This window comes from Neodiprion lecontei, chromosome 4, assembly GCF_021901455.1.
Source record: "Neodiprion lecontei isolate iyNeoLeco1 chromosome 4, iyNeoLeco1.1, whole genome shotgun sequence".
Lineage (NCBI taxonomy): Eukaryota > Metazoa > Arthropoda > Insecta > Hymenoptera > Diprionidae > Neodiprion > Neodiprion lecontei.
The window spans coordinates 31,354,430-31,374,020 of NC_060263.1; the positions used below are offsets into that span (position 1 = coordinate 31,354,430).

The window sequence follows — 19,591 nt, forward strand, 5'->3', positions numbered from 1 at the left end:
CAGTGGCGCCCATGTTGGATTCTTACGGAGTCAACCGGCATTAAATTATCATAACCAATCATAACTATTATTTGCTTCTCGAGGTGTGTTCGTGAAATGCAGGATCTCTTCCTGCTTCGCCGGTTCGCTATTCGTCCCTTCTGGTCGCTACTTGCCTACTAATCAATTTTTACACATTCTATGCTAGTGGGAAAAGTGCGAAAACAACAAACCCCATCGCGTTCGACTATTCGGTTGCGTACTAAACATTTTGGGGTAATTCGATCGGTGTTTTAACTAGTTAGTTTATACACATCCGGTTCGTAACGGCAACCCAGCTGTAACCCGACTCCAACTCGACTGAAACTCAATTCAAACCCGAACCTGACTTGACTCTAACCCTCGATGTAAACGCACTCAGCGCAACATTTTAATTAGTGTTACGTGACAGTATTATTATCATACATGTAATATTTTATAAAAATTACTGAATCCATTTACTTTTATTTGAACTTTGTTTCGTCTTAGAGGGCGCTACGAAATCGGAAACATAAAAACCGCGAGCGTTGGCTCTCTCTCTGCTTACGCCGACCTGTCAGACCAAGGCAGTCAGGCAGTTCGGGCCACTTCGGGCAGTACATTGATACGTACCACGATTCATACATATGCATATCATGGACGAACCTACATATATACACATATATTGAACCTGCGAATGTTTTATTGCGCCGCGCTAAGCGCTCCGTTTACTCGTTTTGCACTGACGCTCATGACAAATAGATCAAAAGGAAGTTCCAATGATTAGTAAAAATTGTATTGAATTTGTGAATAATAACGTAATTTTATTATAAAAAAGTTTGTACGCATACATACTGCCGAACATGATGCTTTAAAACATTAGAAATAACGTTAGGTTGTTTCATTCTGTTTCGAAAATTTAACCTTTAATCAACTAGCTAGAAGATATTGAATGATATTTCATACTAATGTGTGCGTGCGTGTATTTTATTATAAAATTAATTTCTTTGAGGGTCCATAAAGAGCACCCTCAAATATTTATTTATCAATTTCAATAGCCCGATATTTACGAATTTCTAACATACAGGCTTATGTAAATCAACTTGTAGCTGAAAAATGTAAGCATAATATTTTCTGTTGTAAGTTTTGAAACACTCAAATCTTTACAGAATTCACTTTCTACAGATTTTTATCATGTGCGGTATAAAATATTTCTTAAATATTACCTGGAATGAGTGTGCCAATTCTACACGAAGCTTACTTCCAGATTCGATTCTTACAATTATGGCTGGAGCCGAAGATATGGAAGTCATTGAGCTTGGCTCTGACGATGAGCAACCAGCTACGAAAAACAGAAAAAATAGATCAGCTAACAGTTTTAACAACAATTGTATTAACTTCAAGTGCAAGTCTGGAATAAATATGAAATCGGCACCTTCGTTTGCTTGTATATTTTATGGTTCAGCTGCAACAAAAAAAAAGAAACGATTCATATGTGAAGCATGCTTAGATGCTGCGCTTAGTCATCAAGAGGTCAGTCTTACTAGTCATCTGCAATTATAACACCAAGTTTATTTACTTTAAAGTTTAGTTTGCTAAATCACAGTTATAGATGAAATTTGTCATTGAAAACTAGCTACACTAAAAAAGTAATTCTAAAACAACTCCACCTTTTGGACTTTCAGCTGTTTCGATTCTGTCATGTGAAATATATAGGTCTAAGCTGTGCAGTCAGATTTGCTTTTGTTTTCAGAGTCTAGTGGATTGTCTTTTGAATCGGAAACCACTTTTAGAATGTGATTTTCCAGATCACACTATGGAAGTAGAAATATCAGATAGTGATGATTCGGATAATGATGAAGTCAATGAACCAGAGGAGGAAGGTACCATATTGGAATATCTCTGATTCTTAAATTTAAAGAAACTCCGCAATCGAAGTAATTGACTTTTCAGATTCAGCGTTATTTTCAAAAATTTTCAGATGACTACATACCTGAGGATGTTCTGCTAGATATGGAAGAAAAGATGGATAGTGCTTTATCAACGATATTTAAAAAGTATGATATCGACTACCAAATTGAACAAGCTAATATTGTATTGAAGCAACAGTGGAATAAGATAGATGGTAAGTTCTCGAGAGTTGGAAATGAGGGAAACCTTGAAATCTAATGTATTTCTAACAATTTTGTTCAGTATCAATATCACAGTACTACTACTTAACTATTTAGTGATGTGAACGAACAAACGGCTTGCAGAAACCAATGAAGAAATAGACAAAAGTTTATCGAAAATGATGTGCGAAATGGACAAGTTGCGGAATCGTCTATATGACGAGTTCAAACCACAGATTAAAATGCTTCAAGAGATTGATATAGATTCAGATTCTACAGAAATTCCTAACTATCCACTTGTCGCAACAAAGAAAGTCACTCAAATGCGTGCTCCACCAGTTCCAGCTTCTGAGAGTCAGCCAGAAATTTTACCACTTGATGGAATCGAGACTCAATTAGTCGTAGTTGATTTGCCACCTGCTGGCCAACTGATTAAGCCTATGCCAGACGTTGGAGATCTAGTATATATCATGAAACACCCACTGATGTCGTGGGTCAAGGGAAGGGTATGTAAAGCAAGGCATGGCTACATTTTCTGAAAAATTCAAGAGTTTAACCTCAACAGTGATGATTGTTCTAATTTTGATATATCTTCGTGACATCAAGTCTCCAAACTCCCAAAAATTTACGAAAATCTTTAGCTGTTATAATCACACTGGAACGTACATATTGATATGCAGATCCAATCGGTGCAATCGCGAAGCCCTTCGCAGTACCGTGTTAAGATATTAACAAAGAAGAACAATTCTGTGGTAAGAACAGTGATGGGTACACAACTTGCACTAGCAATACCGAGTTCTGTTCTTATACCTGTGGGTACTAGAATTGTAGCCATTTTCAAAGATGTGAATGCTTGCGGATACTATAGTGGAGTGATTGCAGAACCACCTAAATCAACAAATAAGTACAGGTAGGAGTGCAGTCAGTGATCACGTTAAGAGGAGAATCAATGAAATAAAAACCTTATCAGCTTTTCAAAGTTTTTGATTTGTGTAACTGAAAGTTGACTTGACTCGATTAATCTTTCAATTCATTGGACAGGTACTTGGTCTTTTTCGATGATGGATATGCTCAATATGTTATTCATAAACATATCCTAATAGTAAACGAATGGTCTTCTCGAGTATGGGAAGATGTGCCAAAAGAATCTCGGGAGTTTGTAAAAAAGTACATGGAATCGTATCCTGAAAGGCCAATGGTTAAATTGCAAACTGGTCAGGTGGTAAAGACTGAATGGAACGCAAAATGGTGGATTGCAAAAGTGATGCAAATTGATGCAAGTTTAGTGCAAATGTATTTTAATGCAGATGGAAGAACAGAGTGGATTTACAGAGGTTCTGCAAGATTGGGTCCTCTTTATGACGAATTACTTAAGGCAAACCTTAGACAGCATGGCCATCATGCTTCTCTTAACAACGCCAGTCATCGTTTCCCACCTGCAACAAACGTGAGTATAGCATGAATCTGCACATTTCCGCCTTACATTGAACATATTTTTCAGCGTAATAGTCTTCCGTATGTGGAATATACATCATTTAACATCGAACCAGATGACGAAGCACAATCTGGAAATCAAAAATCACAAAAAATTGTAGAAATACAAACCAGTGCAGGTGCAATTAGCGTTCCTGCAAATACTACAGTTGCAATACAAGCCCCAACTCAAACACGCGCTGTTGCTAGAAAAAGTACTAGTAAAAAGCAACCCGTTATTGAAACTGCCAATTTACCTGTTACTATTAATGCTGGGACTGGAAGTAATATAAAACCTTCGCACAGTATTGTTGTAAGTTGTAATGAAACTTTGTCATTTTAATGAATGATGCTATTGATACAAGTGTTTTATCACATCACCAATGTACGATATGTTCTTCCAATAATGAAGTATTATTTCGGCAGTATTATCAAACGAAAAATAAGGTTCCGACGCGCGAATATGTACCCCACAAGTGTGGATCGAAGTGCGTTGAAGGAATAATGTCTCATACACCTGACAATCTCCGTGTCTATTCGCCTCTTTCAATACCATTGCTTTGTGGTTGGAACCGACAACTATGCAAATACCCAAAACTGAAAAAGATAATACTTTACCAAGCTCCGTGTGGGATCCGCCTTCGTACAATAGAAGAATTGCACCAATACCTGCGGGTCACTGGCAGTCCTATGTCCGTGGATTTGTTTGATTTCGATTACTGGGTACATTGCCTAGCCGAGTTTGTATTAGACAAATGTTTCGTCAATATTAAGGTACATGGTACATCAATAAGTACAAGTAAATATAACTGACAAATTTCTGCAATAGTTAATACATTCTAGAATTGCGAATTTTTATTGAAATTCATAGACATTTCCCTTCTTAGGATCTCAGCTATGGCGTTGAAAACGTATTAATTCCATGTGTAAATGAATTGGATCATGCCTTGCCTGACACCATCAGATACAGTACGCAAAGGCAACCGACGGAAGGTGTTCATTTAAACTTAGATCCAGAATTTTTGTGTGGATGTGACTGCGAAGATGATTGTCAAGTGTGTATAAAAAAAAAGAAGGAATGCGGATTCTCAAATCCAAATTCATTACCTTCTACATGCGCAAGTGGTCAAAGAAGTACTGAAATTTTATTTCCAGGATAAAGAAAAATGTGCATGCTGGCAATTGACTATACAGGGAGCTACCCTGGGTGGGAGAGTCCCCGACACTGCTGTTGGATACGTTTATAAAAGATTACCTGAAGCTGTAGCAACTGGCATCTATGAATGTAACTCACGATGTAAATGCTCCGTAAAAACCTGCTTGAACAGAGTGGTTCAGCACCCCCTCACTCTAAAATTACAAGTATTCAAAACAGGGTCACGGGGCTGGGGAATAAGGTGTTTGCACGATATTCCACTTGGATCATTTATTTGCATTTACGCAGGAACACTACTTACGGAACAGGTATATAACTTTGAATCACACAAAACATGAAAGTAAAATTTGGTAATATAGCAATTATACGCCAATCTATGAGCTATTCGTCCTATAGGGTGCTAACGAAGGAGGAAAAAATTACGGAGACGAATACCTTGCTGAACTGGATTACGTTGAGGCAGTAGAAGGGATTAAAGACGGTTATGAAAGCGACGTCTTGGATCCAGATATACAAAATGATACTGCGGATGAAAGTGGCAGAAAATCAAATGCAGTGAGTGAAGAAGATGAGGAAACAGCAAGGGAAACTCTAGACTCTGATGAAGACTTTAACATAGGAAAAAATATTGATCTTAATATGGACCCAGCTTCATCCATTAGGTGAGAAACCAAGTAGTAACCATAGTTAGACTAACGTATGCATATACATGTGCGAAAACGATTAATATCTTGATGTAATACGTTTTATTAGGAAACGGTTGAGAAAACGGAAGAAGAATGAAAGAGAAGATCAAGGTGGTTCAGAAGAAACTAGTGAAGATGGCAGTATGACTAAGGATTCCGAAAATGTTGTTTCAAAACCTATAGTCATTTCTCAAAATGAAAAAGCAGATTGTGATCTTATTACTATAAGTGACGATGACGAAGATATTAGAAGAGAGCCAAGCAGGTTTGAACCAAGCGTAAAACCAGCTCAATTAAGTTCCTCTCAATCAAAATCTGTGAGAGAATATTTCGGTGAAGACGAAGCTGTATATATTATGGATGCAAAGACAACAGGAAATATTGGACGATACCTTAATGTAAGTTCCTTACAGTATCAGTCCTGTTAAATTTTATACCTATTTGATAATCCCTGATCACCATTGCAACTATTGACATTTTATTCTATTTATTATTTTCAGCACTCTTGTGATCCGAACGTATTTGTTCAAAATGTATTCGTAGATACTCATGACGTCCGATTTCCTTGGGTAGCGTTCTTTGCCCTTAACTATATAAGATCGGGCCAAGAACTTACCTGGAATTATAATTACGACGTAGGAAGTATTCCTGGGAAAGTAATCATATGCAGATGTGGAAGCTCTAATTGCAGAGGTCGTCTTTTGTAAATTTAGCTAATGTAAGACAAAGAATCTTTACATCATGTTTTATTCCTCTACTCCATAGCTCAACGACTCATTCAAGTGACAAAACTTTGGAGTACGAAATAATCACTTGATCTATATTTTAATGCAGATATAGCACTTAGTCTTATCCAGTAAATCCAATGTAAAATGTTATCCGGAATTTTAAATTCAGTGTTATGAGTTAATAATAAAAAGTATTTGATTTTTAGAACGTACAAGACAAAAAAAAGTGACTATATAATTTTTTGTTAATAATTACTATCAATATCCAAATCCTTCTTGTAGTATGTCAAAAAAAAAAAAAATGCTGTCAATGGTTGGTCAGTTTTAATTCAATCAATATTATAGCGCAAATCTCTTTTTTATTATTAAAAATACGAAGTACATCAATAAAGCGTACTATTATAACTTGTCCACCTAGCGAATTGTTCTCATTTTGAAGCTCTAGGTTGAATAAAATAGCAAACCTAATCAGCGAGTTTAAATAACACATTTAACAGATAAAAATTTCGTCGCATTTAACAATAGAACTAATGCAAGTAAAGTAACCATTGGTCAAAACACATTGATAGTTACTTGAAGGCATCGCACAAAATGTTAAAATTATAAGTTTTTACAAAAATTAGGCAATATTTGTATAGCTATGCCAAAATAATTGACAGGTTTTCCTTTTACATAAACTCGTTGTGGATATTTCAGTAAACTCTACACCAGCATAAAAAATAATATATTATATAATCCTAATATTAGCGCTCATCTACCCTTCTTTAGAATACATACAGTAGTCTATAGCAATTTGACATGCTGAAAGTGAATAAAAGCAATGGTAATCTCCTATGAGGAACATAAAGAACTAAAATTAAAACTTGACGATTATTTGATTCACTGCTAGTGAGATTTAAGCAGCTGTTTGATTTCGTCCTTCTCAGCTGCCTCAAGGTAACTCGTACCATCTGGCGTCGAACCATCAGGATTTGCCCCTCTTTCGAGTAATAATTTCACGCAATTCGTGTGTCCTTCCCAAATCGCTGCTAAAAGAGTTGTAATTCCGTGTTTGTCTGTTGCCTGTATAATTTATAACATTATTAGCACTATATCACATCATGAAAATAGTCTTTCACTGTCCTGCTTAAAGACTACTTTACACTAAATTCATTCAATACGATCACCCTTCTAATTATACTATTATTGTTTCTTCTATTCGTTAACTGGTCCACCAGGTATTCCCAGAGATAGGATAAAGCTAAACTTTACAAATCTATAGTGCAAGTGCAATTTACTATATTTTTTCATGGAAAATTTTGTCTACATCGTCTCAGAGCTAAATCCCCTCTTAAATAGGTTTCGATGAGCAGAATGACAATTTTTAAACAATAGAAGTTTAAATGCCGAGTTACAAAGCTGTAACGATTTCTGAGATATGGTTAGTCGGAAATTAGAAATTATTATTCCGCTAAGTCTGATCTTCCAGAATCAAGGGATTTGCTAATTGAATACTGCCTAAGTATTCAGTACCCTCATGTAAGTAGACAGAAAAATGTATCAAACTCACATTTGCATCAGCTCCCTTTTCCAAAAGGTATCTGAGCACGTCACCTTGGCCATAATCAGCAGCATAATGTAACGGTGTTCTCCCATCGATCATTTGATTCACGTCTATATCCTGCCGGTAATAACATCATATTACGATCACAGTATTACAGTAACATGTCTTTCAATTAAAACTTATTTTCTGTAATGGCAAATCATTATGCTATTACATAAAAATAAGGGGTCTTCCGAAATTGCTGATTTCAATTAAAATTTTGTGAAGCTGATAAAGTTGTTGATTTTTAAGTAGGATGATGATCAACACGCGTCGAAGCAGTGAAGATTTCTTCAAGTCTCGCCAACATGACTATTGTATATTGTTACTTCTTGGCCATACTAGAAAACATGTTCTATAATTATTGATGGAGTGGTCAGAAAAATAAACCTGTCTGAATGAGTTGAAAATCCAAGAACTTGGCAATGTCGGACATACGGATAGTAGAACAGTGACAGATTTGAGAGAAACCCGCTATTCGTAAAGCTCAAGGAACGCCTGCGATTACGGATAATTCTGACAACCAACCTACAGTGTTATCAGGATGACAGATGAAGAAATGAGTTCAGCTATTGACGTAAAAATGTTATTCCAGCTTGTGAAATTATCAACTCGTGAAATAAAGCTATCAAATTCAAATAGCGGGAAAGAAATTGTCGGCTAAGATGAAATTAAATAAATTATTTGCAGCGGTAAATGTCACACGAACCTTGTTCTCGACAATGTCCCGTACTTGATCAAGATCTCCATTTTTGATCCCCCAAACCAGTTCGCTCATTTTTATTGTTGTTTAATAACGACTCTGAAATATCGTAAAAATACTGCGGAATATATATTTAAGTTTTTTTAAACCTCTTGTCACTCGACATGAAACGAAATTGGTTAAGCGTTGATTTCCACCGAGAACGTAGCTCCGAGTCAGGAAATAATTGCCCGTCAACGATTGCCAATATGGCAACATTAAAATCGACGTCGTATCGAAAATTTTCTTATGCCTTCAATTTTCGCCGAATGGTATGCCTGCTCTGTGGATAATCGTCGACACATCGTCGAGATGATTCAACTCCTCCAGCTCACTGACACATATCAATTTCAATACAGAAATTCAAATTATAAGTTTCTGCTTGTTGAACATGCACGTTTCATCAGAATGAGAACTTGCAGACTTAGAAGACACTTTATTTCATTCTATAGGTCCCTAATATCTTGAAACGAACCGACCGATTGGAACGATATTCAAGACAACTGCAAACAATGAAAACCCATTAGTTTTTCTTCAGAATAAATTCCTTAGTGTAATCTAAAATTGTGAAGGTTGGCAGTTGAGTTGGTCATTCAAAATGTTGGCAGAGACGTTGATGCCATATCTTAGAAAATAAATCTAGGAAAACTAATGTTTCACAAAATGACACAAAAGTACCATTGAAATAATCCCATCATAAATATCGAATTTATATTTTCCGTAAACCAAGCTCTTCGTGCAAGAAATTAGCTGACTGCGTAAATTACATGGGGTAATTCCAATATTTACGTAGTATACAGAGCAGCTTTCTATAGGAATGTCCAAAGGGTCCAAAGCGGAAGTAACGCCTTGCATAGGAAAATCCGAACAACATGAACCGATCACTTCTCCTTTCAGCAATGCACAATACCGTAATCAACCGAGGTTCAGCCTTGATCTGGCCAACTAAAAGATATCCATGTATACATATGGGTGAGTTCCTTCGGTGCAGAAACAGATAACAAAGAGGTGTGGTCTGCGGTGGAGAACGAGGTTGAAGTGAATGCTGCTCTACCGGTGACTGGTTTGTATATTTATTATCAGACAAAGCATCAAAGGCGTCGAAGCTTTTTTAGGAGTTTGCTACTGTACCTCCGTGCGGCAGTGACACTTGGTAATTTGGATACTTAAAATTAAATCAATTTTTTATTAGCGCTATAACAAACACCCACCATCAGCGTGACCGGTTTTTTCTTCTGTCCCCCTTACTCACTTCCTTATTGCTTATTTTTTTTTTAAACTAATTATAATAATGCTCCTTAACCAGTACACACGTGTACACTTAAACTGCAACGCACACACACAAATTACGAACCATTGCCAATGTAACCATGACATTTCGAATGCAAATATAAATGTTACGACTTTGATACATAATTTTTGTCAATGTTTTTATACCCTTTATCACATTCGCCAAAGTTCAATCGTTCTATAAATTTGGATGTCGAAATTCTTCCGTATTAATCAGTTATTATGTTTTCACTACAAGCCACTCAAATCGACGATAGTATAAGCGTACGGTATAAACTCGTGTATGCCTACATAACTTTCTTAATCACCTACGCACACACAGCCGTTTAGCGCGAACGATTATCATTCATACTCAAATTAAATATAATTACTGACACAAAGCTTCCTGGAAAATATTGCACATGGTGTCTTATTGGTAACAACAGCTGCACAGATCTTTCATTCATTTGTAAGTCCGTACGAGGCAAGCTATATTGAAATGGCAGGAGTGTATAAGTATAGTTTCTCTCTAATAGCTCGGTAATAATTCGAATTGCAACACGAGGGTAATTCCTCAGAGTTAACTTTAAACCGTTTACTGCAGGTAACACGGATTGAAACAGCAGTACGATACAGTCATACCGAGGAAAAAATATTGCAAGTATTAGAATTAGACACGTCAAATAGAATTGCACTCTCTAACTAATTGCAATAACCGAGCACAAGATGTAACGGCGCTTGTAATATAACATCTGTAGAAAATTTGACGTCGCTACAAGTTTCACGGGGTAATAGACCTCTACTCTTGAAAATTTTCTCTCTTCATCTCGTCTGACTAACAAAATTTCGTTACAATTATTTGTAGGGTGGAAAGTTTTACATATTCGTCCCTTGATCTATGTTCTGGTAAAAAATCTACTCGTGCTCTACGTAGAAAACTATATCTACCAGCTGTATACGAGACCGTAGAATTAAGAAATATCTGCAAGACACATATAATTCTCTCGGTCAGAATGGAATATTACCCGATGGTTAGAGGCGGTAAGAAGCAGTGGGGTTTTCACCAGGTGCATATTCTTTTCGCACCTTCTCAAACACAGGTCTCTCTGTCTCATTTCTATGCCTGAGATATTCCGCGTGCAAACTTTGTCTGGAATAGTTTGTCGTGAGTAATAATCGCTTTCGGAACATCGCCAGTTTGGATGAAGATTTTGTTCTCTTTGTCTCTTTTTTTTTCTTCAATGCAAACAAGATCATACGGACTGTCTATTTTAATTCCGAGGACTTGATATTGATGATAATGAAATATGAAAAGTAATCCACGTCTCGGAAATCACTGCAGTATGCAACGAGCCTACAAATCGTTGCGGCAGAACAGGAATTGTATCGGTGTGCCCGCGCTGACTCATAATTCGATAGAGCTTTGCGTCATGCGTGTGCATATATATACATGTATAGTATACGCATATGTATGCATATAGACATGCTACGCACAAACTTACCATGTTCGGCGTTGTGATTCTTGAATAACTCTCACTTATGCCTCCCACTTGGCCGATGCACATATGTATAATACACGAGGTAGGTGTTGCCCCCGTTTCTAGCATCTGCAGGAATATCCCCAAGACGTCTCTCGCAAAGTGAGTGCAGACTTACTAAAGTGTAGGTACTGTACGACTATACATAAGTAAAAAAGACTTTCACGCGAAAGTACGGGTACGGATCGTGAGGACCGTATGCCGTGCAAAGCAAACGTCTCAAGTGTAATAACGCGTACTTATTGCGGAAGGTGGATTGTAATCATGTTCATTTCTTTTAGTCATGGTACACAAACATGTGGAGTGGGTTTAATTTCTTGCAGACACAATGCACCTTACATACCTACAATTAATACGTGTGTACGGTATATACAACTCTGCAACGAGGAGCGAACTTTTACTTTAGCATCGAAAGGCGAACCGCGGTATAGAGAGGTGAAAAAAATAAATAAAAATTCACGGAACTCTACAAGCTGGATCACTTTCGATTCCGCTCAGCACCCGGTCGTGTATCGCTTATCCAGACGCCTTAGCTATATCGTACAGTACACTGGGTCGAATAAGAAAATCAGGAGAATAAAAAAAAGCAAACGTTTATAATAAACTTTGTTCAAGCAATCAACGTACATATATACGCATGTATGCAGGTACACGAAATGGCCCGACTTGCTTTGCTTTCGTGGCCTATTTCACGTTCGCGGTTCACGGTTCACGGCTTACGCAATCCAAATTACTTTATTTATACCCGCCTGTCTTGAAATTTAAATGTCGACTGTATCCTGAGGAAACGACTTCCTGTAAATCGTATTTACAAGCCTAAACGATATCTTTTTCTGAGTATGTCAAAAATTACACAGCGCTCTTATATAACTGTGCCGAACCACTTTTGGGTCAAAGGAAACTTCAAATCCCTGACTGCAGGTATGAAATGGTAATGCAATTTCTTTCCAAACATTAAAAAACATCACGCAAGTAGCACGTATTTCAGTTTTTCCATTTCAAAAGCGTCACGTACAAATATCGCGCAAACAAGGTGCTACCTGAATTAAAATACATATTTAAAAACCTGCATGCGTGATCATAATATCCGCAAGCCTACCTAAACGCAATGAGGCGCGACCGTGACCGTGACTGGTACGTTTTTGTCACGGTGCGTTGTGGGCGGGATTGTTAAACACTTTAAATTTTCCTTTTTCATTGACGTTTGTATTCTGTAATGGAACAAATAAATCGATACAGTCGGAATCACACAGCGTGAGCAAAACGATGAGTTTATAACGTTCTCTGGTTATTCACGAATGCGAGTATTCCAATATATTTTATCAATCGTGTGCCGAATTTTTTCTATCTCTCGCTGTTTGACGCTACTGTAGATGGGAAGGAATCGAGACTAAATTGTAGGAGGGATTTGAAAATGACGGGTTATCGGGACGGAGCGATAATAATACAGAACAATACCCCAATGAGTATATTATTAAATAAGTATTAATTCAATTAATCACATAAAGTTACAATCACACATGTTTACAGTACACTGCAGCGCTCGTTCCAAGCTGCACATTGAACAGTATTTCGATATCTGACTGCGGTTGTGATAACCCTGAATACGTGGATGATTTGTGGTCGTTGTGCATAATAATGCATAATCGCACAAGGATACAAAATATTGGTCAATTTGCGACCGACTCCAGTCGGCTAAGATGCTATTGCAATATCAATACGTAATATGTATATGTGTATAATTCTAGTTTATAAATTCAGAGAATCTTGCCGGAAAATTCAAGTATAAGTAGAATATGTAAAATAATCGTTGAAATCGTATTCTCATGGACGGAATACATGAGTGAGATTTAGTCAAGAAACTAGAGGACTCGTAATTTACTGTCACAATTGTTGCACGGTATCTAATGAATTTTGGGGCGAGGTCGAAACATCGTACATAATATATTATCGATTTTATTTACAAACAACGGTCTCCGGACGAAGTTTCATCACAGTACGGACGTAGAGTCAGATTCGTTGATCGAAGAATCACGCAGCGGAAGCCGTACCGTGCTGGGGAACGTAATGTTTGGGGGAAGGGCGAGAATTTTGGGACAAATAATTTTAAGCTTTGGGGGTTGTGCTTGAGGCGGCGGCGGCGGCGGCAGCCTTTTCTGCGGCTTCGACCTCAGCGGCGGTCGCCGGTGCGACGGTTGGGATTTCGGGATACTCGAGCTTGGCTCCCTCCTCGCACTCAAAGATGGGACAACAGTCGGGGAAGCTCGCGGTCTTGTTCGTCTTGTCGGAGAGCTTGCACTTGGGGTTGCTCTTTGGTAGGGGTCCGCAATCCTCGACGAGCTCAAGCAGTATCTCGGAGTTTCCTTCGGCGGCTACACAGGTCGAACGTCCGCAGAAAGGTGCGAGTTCCCAGGACTGACCAACCTCGATGGTAGCGCAACGGGTCGAGGCGAAGCAGACGCCCGGGAAATCTGGAACATCGAAACAATTCAGGGTCACTATTTGTCATTGCCGATCGACCGTGCGCCGAGAGGACGCTGATCCAGCCGTGGTATCGATGCGTATTGACGATCGAGAGGTATATTGGCGAAGAGATCTATATGGAGGTGCGGAGCGTGATGCAGTTGCACTAGAAACTCAAGGAGAGACACTTTCACTGCCATTATGCGAACGTTTGTGCGACCTACGTCGACTCAAGTCTCGTGTCTGACCGCGGATTACGCACTATTTATTAATCGGTAAAACAGCAAACGCGAACTGGATCTGCATGAGCGAAACGTGTGTGTACAACGCGGATTCTGATCGTTGCATGCATGCACGAACGTTGGCCGAGTGCATGGCCGTGGAAGTAATTTACGAGTGGGAGAAGAATGAACGCGAATGTATTTACCGATCTGGAAGTTTTCCTGAGGATTATACTGTAGGATCATGACGATCTATCTGTTAATTCATAAGAAAACTCGATCAGTATGTAGAATTGTTCTATTAAGTTTTATTTTTTCAGCTTTATAGCCCACGAAAATTAACTTTCGACTGGACGGTTGAAGTGAAAGGAGATTTTTGGATCCGTCTTTCTTGTCGCTAGACCAGATGAAGGTGTTTTTTTTTTCTACTTTTTTACAGACTACGATGTCGCCCGCATGGGACACCGGTAGTCATAGAACTGCAACGCTTGAATAATTGATGAGATAATAAGTATATACGCGAAAAGCGTAACTTGGTCGTTAACATTCAGCCATCGTTTGCGGAATGGAATAATCGTGTCTGGTCACGCGTCACGTCTGCACGGCTTCACGGAAGCTCTCAAATTGTTGGCGGAATGAAGAGCGGGTATCAGGATTTGTGTCTGGAGATACGATTTGAATCGAAATATCATATTTTGTACACATATTGCCGAAAAAACGAGTTTGACCAGCGGCTGTGAAATGAAACGAAGAAAGGCGAAAGTGCATGCCAGCGTGATCATATAACGGCGGCTGTATATAAGTGACAAAGAAATTTTCTCTTTGGCAATGGTCATTACCAACGATGAATTTGCATTAACAATTTTGTCCGTTGACATGCTCGCTACTTCGAATACACCGACTTTCACGCTTGAAAGAAGGAGAAACCCGCGGTGATTTACCCGATCGTCGTTTGTTCGAATTGACATCACGCGATGATTTCACGTACGCGGCTTAACGCAAACTCGTGACACTTGAGAAACTGGGTCTGACCTTAAGGATAAGTATCGCGTACCGACGACTAACTACAACTGGGTCAAAGCAGTTTAAGATTTACCTAAGTAGGCGCAAACTCGCTCGTTGGAATGACAAGGATCGCTTCTGTGATAAATCTGAATCAATCGCTGATCCAGTTTTTTTTCCAGCGGTTGATTGTGCGGAAATATACAGAAAAATATGCTCGATGTCCTTCTTTTCGTTCAGGGTCTGTTGCTTTGACTTGGCGTCGGAATAAACTATTTTGTATTCAATAATTCTCTCTGCTCCAGTTCAAGTTGAACGTTCTTATACCAATTACAGTTTTTAAGGTCTCATGATTGTCTACATTTTTATCGCATTCGGTTGAATGATTGAGAAAAAGAAACGGTCGAACATTATTCAGATGTGAAAGAATTGTAGACTCCCCTCTCCCCCCAATCGATCTGCATTATTTGAAGAAGTATTAGAATATATTTTTAGTTTCAAAATACGCTCATCCTCAACCGTCGATTCCCCTTTTGCAAAAAAAAAAAATAATGATACAGCAATTCACTGGGTATTTTCGATGTCAAATCTCAATTTGCCTGTTTATGGTTTCCAAGTGGGTTCGATTCGAAAAGTGAAGAACAAGATTTTGATTTAGTCGGTGTTTCTGGCATAGCAAAGGATCTCGATTTGAAAGGGCCTGCCTGAGTTGAGAGTTTGAACTCGTCGATCAGGTTTCAGTATTAAAAAGAGTGGATGAAGCAACGCGCGCTCTGAACGAGCATGCAGGAAAAAACTATAGACGAGTCTTATACTTGACCGAAAATAACATGATTGGCACTTTCTCTAATTGATGTACGCCGATAAAAAAGAGCATTACTATAATTGAGCTGCTGGTGCACGGTGTATAATTAAAAGAGAAAAGAAAGCACCGGGCCTTAAGAATACGTGCAGAGATTTAGGGAGCGAGGACCTATTACCGGCTCTGTGCGAAGGATGCGAGTTTTTCGATCTAACAAACGCACGGATACTTGAACAATACATACCGCGAAGAACATCGGCAGGAATGAGCCTGCGGAAGGTTTTGGGCCTTTCCTCTTCCTTCTTGTCTTCGGCCGACGCGTAGAATAGCGCGGCAACGAGGGTGATGGCTACGACGAACTTCATGATTCAAGCAACTCTGCGTTGGCGAGTTAGAAAGAAGCAGAGGAGACGCGGAGGCCCGAAGTCAAAAACGATCTGAGTGTGCACCGATTAAGACTGGTGGGCCTGATCGGCGTCCTGACGTTTTATACTCGAGCCCTGGGCGACGCCTCGACGCCTCGACGCCCCCCAGGAGTCCCCACCGAAAGTATCCTCTTACCCTACCTTCAAGACCGCCAAACACTCCCGGAGACGTCTCCTTTGCCGAGTTGGCGCGCCTTCACCTCCAGACTGCTACGGGTAATCCGTGTCAGAATTATATTCACTAGCTCATCGATCGCGGTAATTTGCACTCGTAAATTGAAGAGAAAGATTACAAAACGCTACAAGTGCCATTTTTTTCTTCCGAAAGTACGCATGTTAGGAGGCCAATGTTTACTGAGGAAATTTTTTTTCTCTCACTAGCAGTTACAACCTTTTTCAATAATCCCCTTCAATTATCGTTCCCTTGCCATGTAATTCTGGTGCATTCAAGAGTGTAGATATCTAACTATTTTGTTTCGGGAAACATCGTTCGTCCTTTTTTGATTTTAAAACTTTAGTATTAAACGTATTAAGAAAAATCGAACATTGAAATAAGGTTTGATTCTGAATTCGGTTTGACCCTCTAATCTAGATGAATAACAAATCATATCGAGAAACGAGTCTGCGAATGCAGACAGGATATTTCGAAATCGATTTTACTGGTAATTTTTCCAACCATCCGGCAGTAAGTATAATTAGCAACCGCTTGCGAGTTGCATCGTTTGCTCAGTTTATCATTGCACACGAACTGAAATCGTCATTCGACGGATATATGACCGAAGAATTTCGAATCCCAACAATTTTCGTCGCATCCTGTGCTTAGTTTCTCAATTAGCACAATAATGCGAGACGAGCTTCGGACGAAAGTGCATGATATTTACATTGCTGTAAAAATTGGGAAATCATTTCATTACACTTCTTAAGCATAATGAAAACGCCTTTTGTCCCTGAGAATGGCCGGTGATTCGAAGGAGATTAGATCGCGATAGCTGCGGTAGAAAAAATATTGAATTCTATAGTCCGTATACCCTTTATTGGTGAATCAAGAGACTGCCTGCTATAGAATTACGCCTTGATCTACGCAGCTAGCTAAGCTGGCAATCGGTCCAGTTCATCAATAATTTCTAAGCCACTATACAGTAAAAGTGGGTCGATCATCGTCGCGAAATAATAATAAATCCCTGCCAATTGAGGATTATTTCTTGATTTTCGAACCTCGATTTCACACCGTCTACATTTTTTAATACACTTTCTTTTCGCCTTATATACGTATACGTATATATACAATGTATATAATGCAGTCGTATATGCATATTGCCAATAAACCCGTCAATTCATTTGCTTGCATTGCTCTGCAAGAAAAAATGAAATGCGATAAAAAGTGACAAATTTCGTCCAGGTATAAAACGAGATCGAAAACTCCCGCATCTCGACCTGAAATTTCACAAACGTGATGGTCGATGATTCTATTCATAAGCACATCGAGACGCCGAAATTTTCCATCAAATTATACATCTGTACATAGATTCACCATGTGTATAGCGAATCCAAGAACTAGCTTGAATTTCATTAACTTCCTTTTATACAATTAACCAGACGTTTCTTAGCTGCAGCAAGATCGTTTTACTTCCCGTCATGATCGGCGTGAAAGTGTATTTACGAATATGGCGCTTTTTGTCTGTTTGTTGAGTCAGGATCTCTTCGCGTCCAAGATCCTGAAAAATGAGAAATGAGTCATAGGTTCTTTTTTGTATCTCAAGATAGCACCCGAATAAATGCAAATACAACCGTGACATTATGTAGGAAAAAAATTCGTTTCTATACAGCGTTCAGTATGTATGCGTGTGTGCGGCTACTCAAGGAAATCAACGTCACACAGCTAAACCTGCGTAGTCGGGCCGCAAACTGGAAAGTAGGAAGGTGTAACCGACGCGATGCTCTGTTCAACATTTTTTGCATATTACTTTGTTAATAATGCAACAACAGTACACGACAGAGAGTGTTTACGATCTTTGAACACCTTGCAGGATTAGACCACAGATCAAAGCGACAACTGATGCAAAGCGAACTTTTTTCCATACGTATACAATTATACATACCTATATGTGTACCTGCGCTCTCAGATTTCCATTCGGAAGAAAAAAACACTTGTACGCTTCTTTTGGATTCTCAGCATCGGGTTGTCTCCTCGAAGTTCGAAATATCAGTGTAAACAAACAGATTACCAAATATTCGGAGATGCAAATTAGTTAATTTACGCCAACTTGTCTTACAACTTCGGTCGATCATTAGTGGAATTTTCCCTACTCGTACCATGTAATTATTATCTACCACAGGGACACTTTCTTCGCATCTGCATCGTAACTTCTAACGTGCTAGTTTAAATAAACGTGTGTATATTCAGACTAACGTATCTCGTTCTGGATCTGAAATGACGTAAATCACTCGTCGTCAGTCTTCAAAGGCATGTAAGACATACACATAGGTAGGTCATGTGTACCTCTGCAGGCATTAATATGCCTATATGTGAATATCAACGAAGTAACGAATGATTCATATACGTCGCAGCAAGACTTTACGCAATGCAGGCTGCGGGCAGTCTGCAAAGATTTCGCATACATCATCCGTGAAGAAAAAAATGGACCGACATCCTCTTGTACCTGAAAAATTCATCGTTTTTTTTTTTACGCTGTATCAAGAGCGTAAAGACCGATCTCGTTTTACTTTGTCTTCGGAAATGACCTGCGGTCAAACGGCTTGTGGAAAAGGTGAAAGCAGATCGCACGGAAAGATCATCAAATACGCTTCCTCGCATCGACGAATATATATATATACCTGTATAGCACACGGATCTCACCTTCTCCTACGGATATATTTCTTACCTGCAGTTCACAATCTGCGCTTCGTTTCTTTCAGGCTGCATTCGTGCCGTGGTAATAATTCTACAAAGAACCGATATAATATTTACGTGATATTCAAGTACGCGATGGAGATAATTTTTTTCTCCTCTACTATTATTAGATTTTCGCATTCATTCGTCATTTCATTTTCGTAAGCACTTTTTACTCCATCGAGATAGAAATTAACTTTCTACCACTATTTAAGATCCACGGCCGGATCTGTACATGGTTAATCCGTACAGGGAGACTATATCAATAAGATTAATGTGCATATTTACCGTAGGTGTATAAGTTCATTATGTATACAGTCCGACGAAGATGCTTATATACACATAATATATTCCGAAATAGATATATTGGTTGTTACGTAAGCTGACTGTTGGCAAAACATATTTTCAATACTTGTGGTGGCTGCAAATATACCACATCTTGTAATTTAAGTCTCGGGTGTTGCTTTTAAGATAAGATTCTCTACAAGTGCATTCCCATATTCCGT

The 19,591-nt window shown here is 38.7% G+C and overlaps 3 protein-coding genes across 6 annotated transcripts; 1 reads left to right on the forward strand and 2 right to left on the reverse strand.

Annotated features, from left to right (window-relative positions):
- The first annotated feature begins 165 nt into the window (after positions 1-165).
- Positions 166-6,757, forward strand: LOC107217676 (histone-lysine N-methyltransferase eggless). 3 transcript variants are annotated; one of them, XM_046738822.1, is made up of 15 exons: positions 166-255; positions 1,085-1,115; positions 1,265-1,530; positions 1,751-1,880; positions 1,979-2,122; positions 2,253-2,614; positions 2,789-3,018; positions 3,150-3,555; positions 3,610-3,894; positions 4,008-4,355; positions 4,469-4,636; positions 4,737-5,045; positions 5,134-5,399; positions 5,491-5,821; positions 5,924-6,757. In XM_046738822.1, exons 1-15 carry the CDS (start codon positions 181-183, stop codon positions 6,128-6,130), a joined length of 3,558 nt encoding a protein of 1,185 aa, XP_046594778.1. In that variant the 5' UTR covers positions 166-180; the 3' UTR covers positions 6,131-6,757. The 3 variants fall into 3 exon arrangements, with proteins under 3 accessions (XP_046594778.1, XP_015510783.2, XP_046594779.1); XM_015655297.2 differs by lacking the exon at positions 166-255 and adding an exon at positions 520-792; XM_046738823.1 differs by lacking the exons at positions 166-255; positions 1,085-1,115; positions 1,265-1,530 and having other exon boundaries at positions 1,951-2,122.
- Positions 6,491-11,446, reverse strand: LOC107217679 (myotrophin). Of its 2 annotated transcripts, none has more exons than XM_015655302.2 (3): positions 11,247-11,446; positions 7,701-7,811; positions 6,491-7,213 (listed from the first exon to the last, which is right to left on the reverse strand). In XM_015655302.2, exons 1-3 carry the CDS (start codon positions 11,349-11,351, stop codon positions 7,037-7,039), a joined length of 393 nt encoding a protein of 130 aa, XP_015510788.1. In that variant the 5' UTR covers positions 11,352-11,446; the 3' UTR covers positions 6,491-7,036. The 2 variants fall into 2 exon arrangements, with proteins under 2 accessions (XP_015510788.1, XP_015510789.1); XM_015655303.2 differs by lacking the exon at positions 11,247-11,446 and adding an exon at positions 8,443-9,160.
- Positions 11,447-12,749: 1,303 nt separating this feature from the next.
- Positions 12,750-16,238, reverse strand: LOC107217687. The gene is made up of 2 exons (XM_015655315.2): positions 16,015-16,238; positions 12,750-13,753 (listed from the first exon to the last, which is right to left on the reverse strand). The coding sequence occupies exons 1-2, from the start codon at positions 16,133-16,135 to the stop codon at positions 13,389-13,391; spliced, it is 486 nt and encodes a 161-aa protein (XP_015510801.1). The 5' UTR covers positions 16,136-16,238; the 3' UTR covers positions 12,750-13,388.
- Positions 16,239-19,591: the final 3,353 nt, after the last annotated feature.

Bases quoted from the DNA above. Each gene is read 5' to 3' on its own strand.
- LOC107217676 (XM_046738822.1), top strand. From the start codon at position 181: ATGCTAGTGGGAAAAGTGCGAAAACAACAAACCCCATCGCGTTCGACT. The intron at 3,895-4,007 runs GTAAGTTGTAAT...TTATTTCGGCAG, and splicing joins AACCTTCGCACAGTATTGTT to TATTATCAAACGAAAAATAA. The intron at 5,822-5,923 runs GTAAGTTCCTTA...TATTATTTTCAG, and splicing joins ATATTGGACGATACCTTAAT to CACTCTTGTGATCCGAACGT.
- LOC107217679 (XM_015655302.2), bottom strand. From the start codon at position 11,351: ATGCTAGAAACGGGGGCAACACCTACCTCGTGTATTATACATATGTGC. The intron at 7,812-11,246 runs GTAAGTTTGTGC...TATTACCGGCAG, and splicing joins GAATCACAACGCCGAACATG to GATATAGACGTGAATCAAAT. The intron at 7,214-7,700 runs GTGAGTTTGATA...TAAATTATACAG, and splicing joins AAAAGGGAGCTGATGCAAAT to GCAACAGACAAACACGGAAT.
- LOC107217687 (XM_015655315.2), bottom strand. From the start codon at position 16,135: ATGAAGTTCGTCGTAGCCATCACCCTCGTTGCCGCGCTATTCTACGCG. The intron at 13,754-16,014 runs GTATGTATTGTT...TCGATGTTCCAG, and splicing joins TCCTGCCGATGTTCTTCGCG to ATTTCCCGGGCGTCTGCTTC.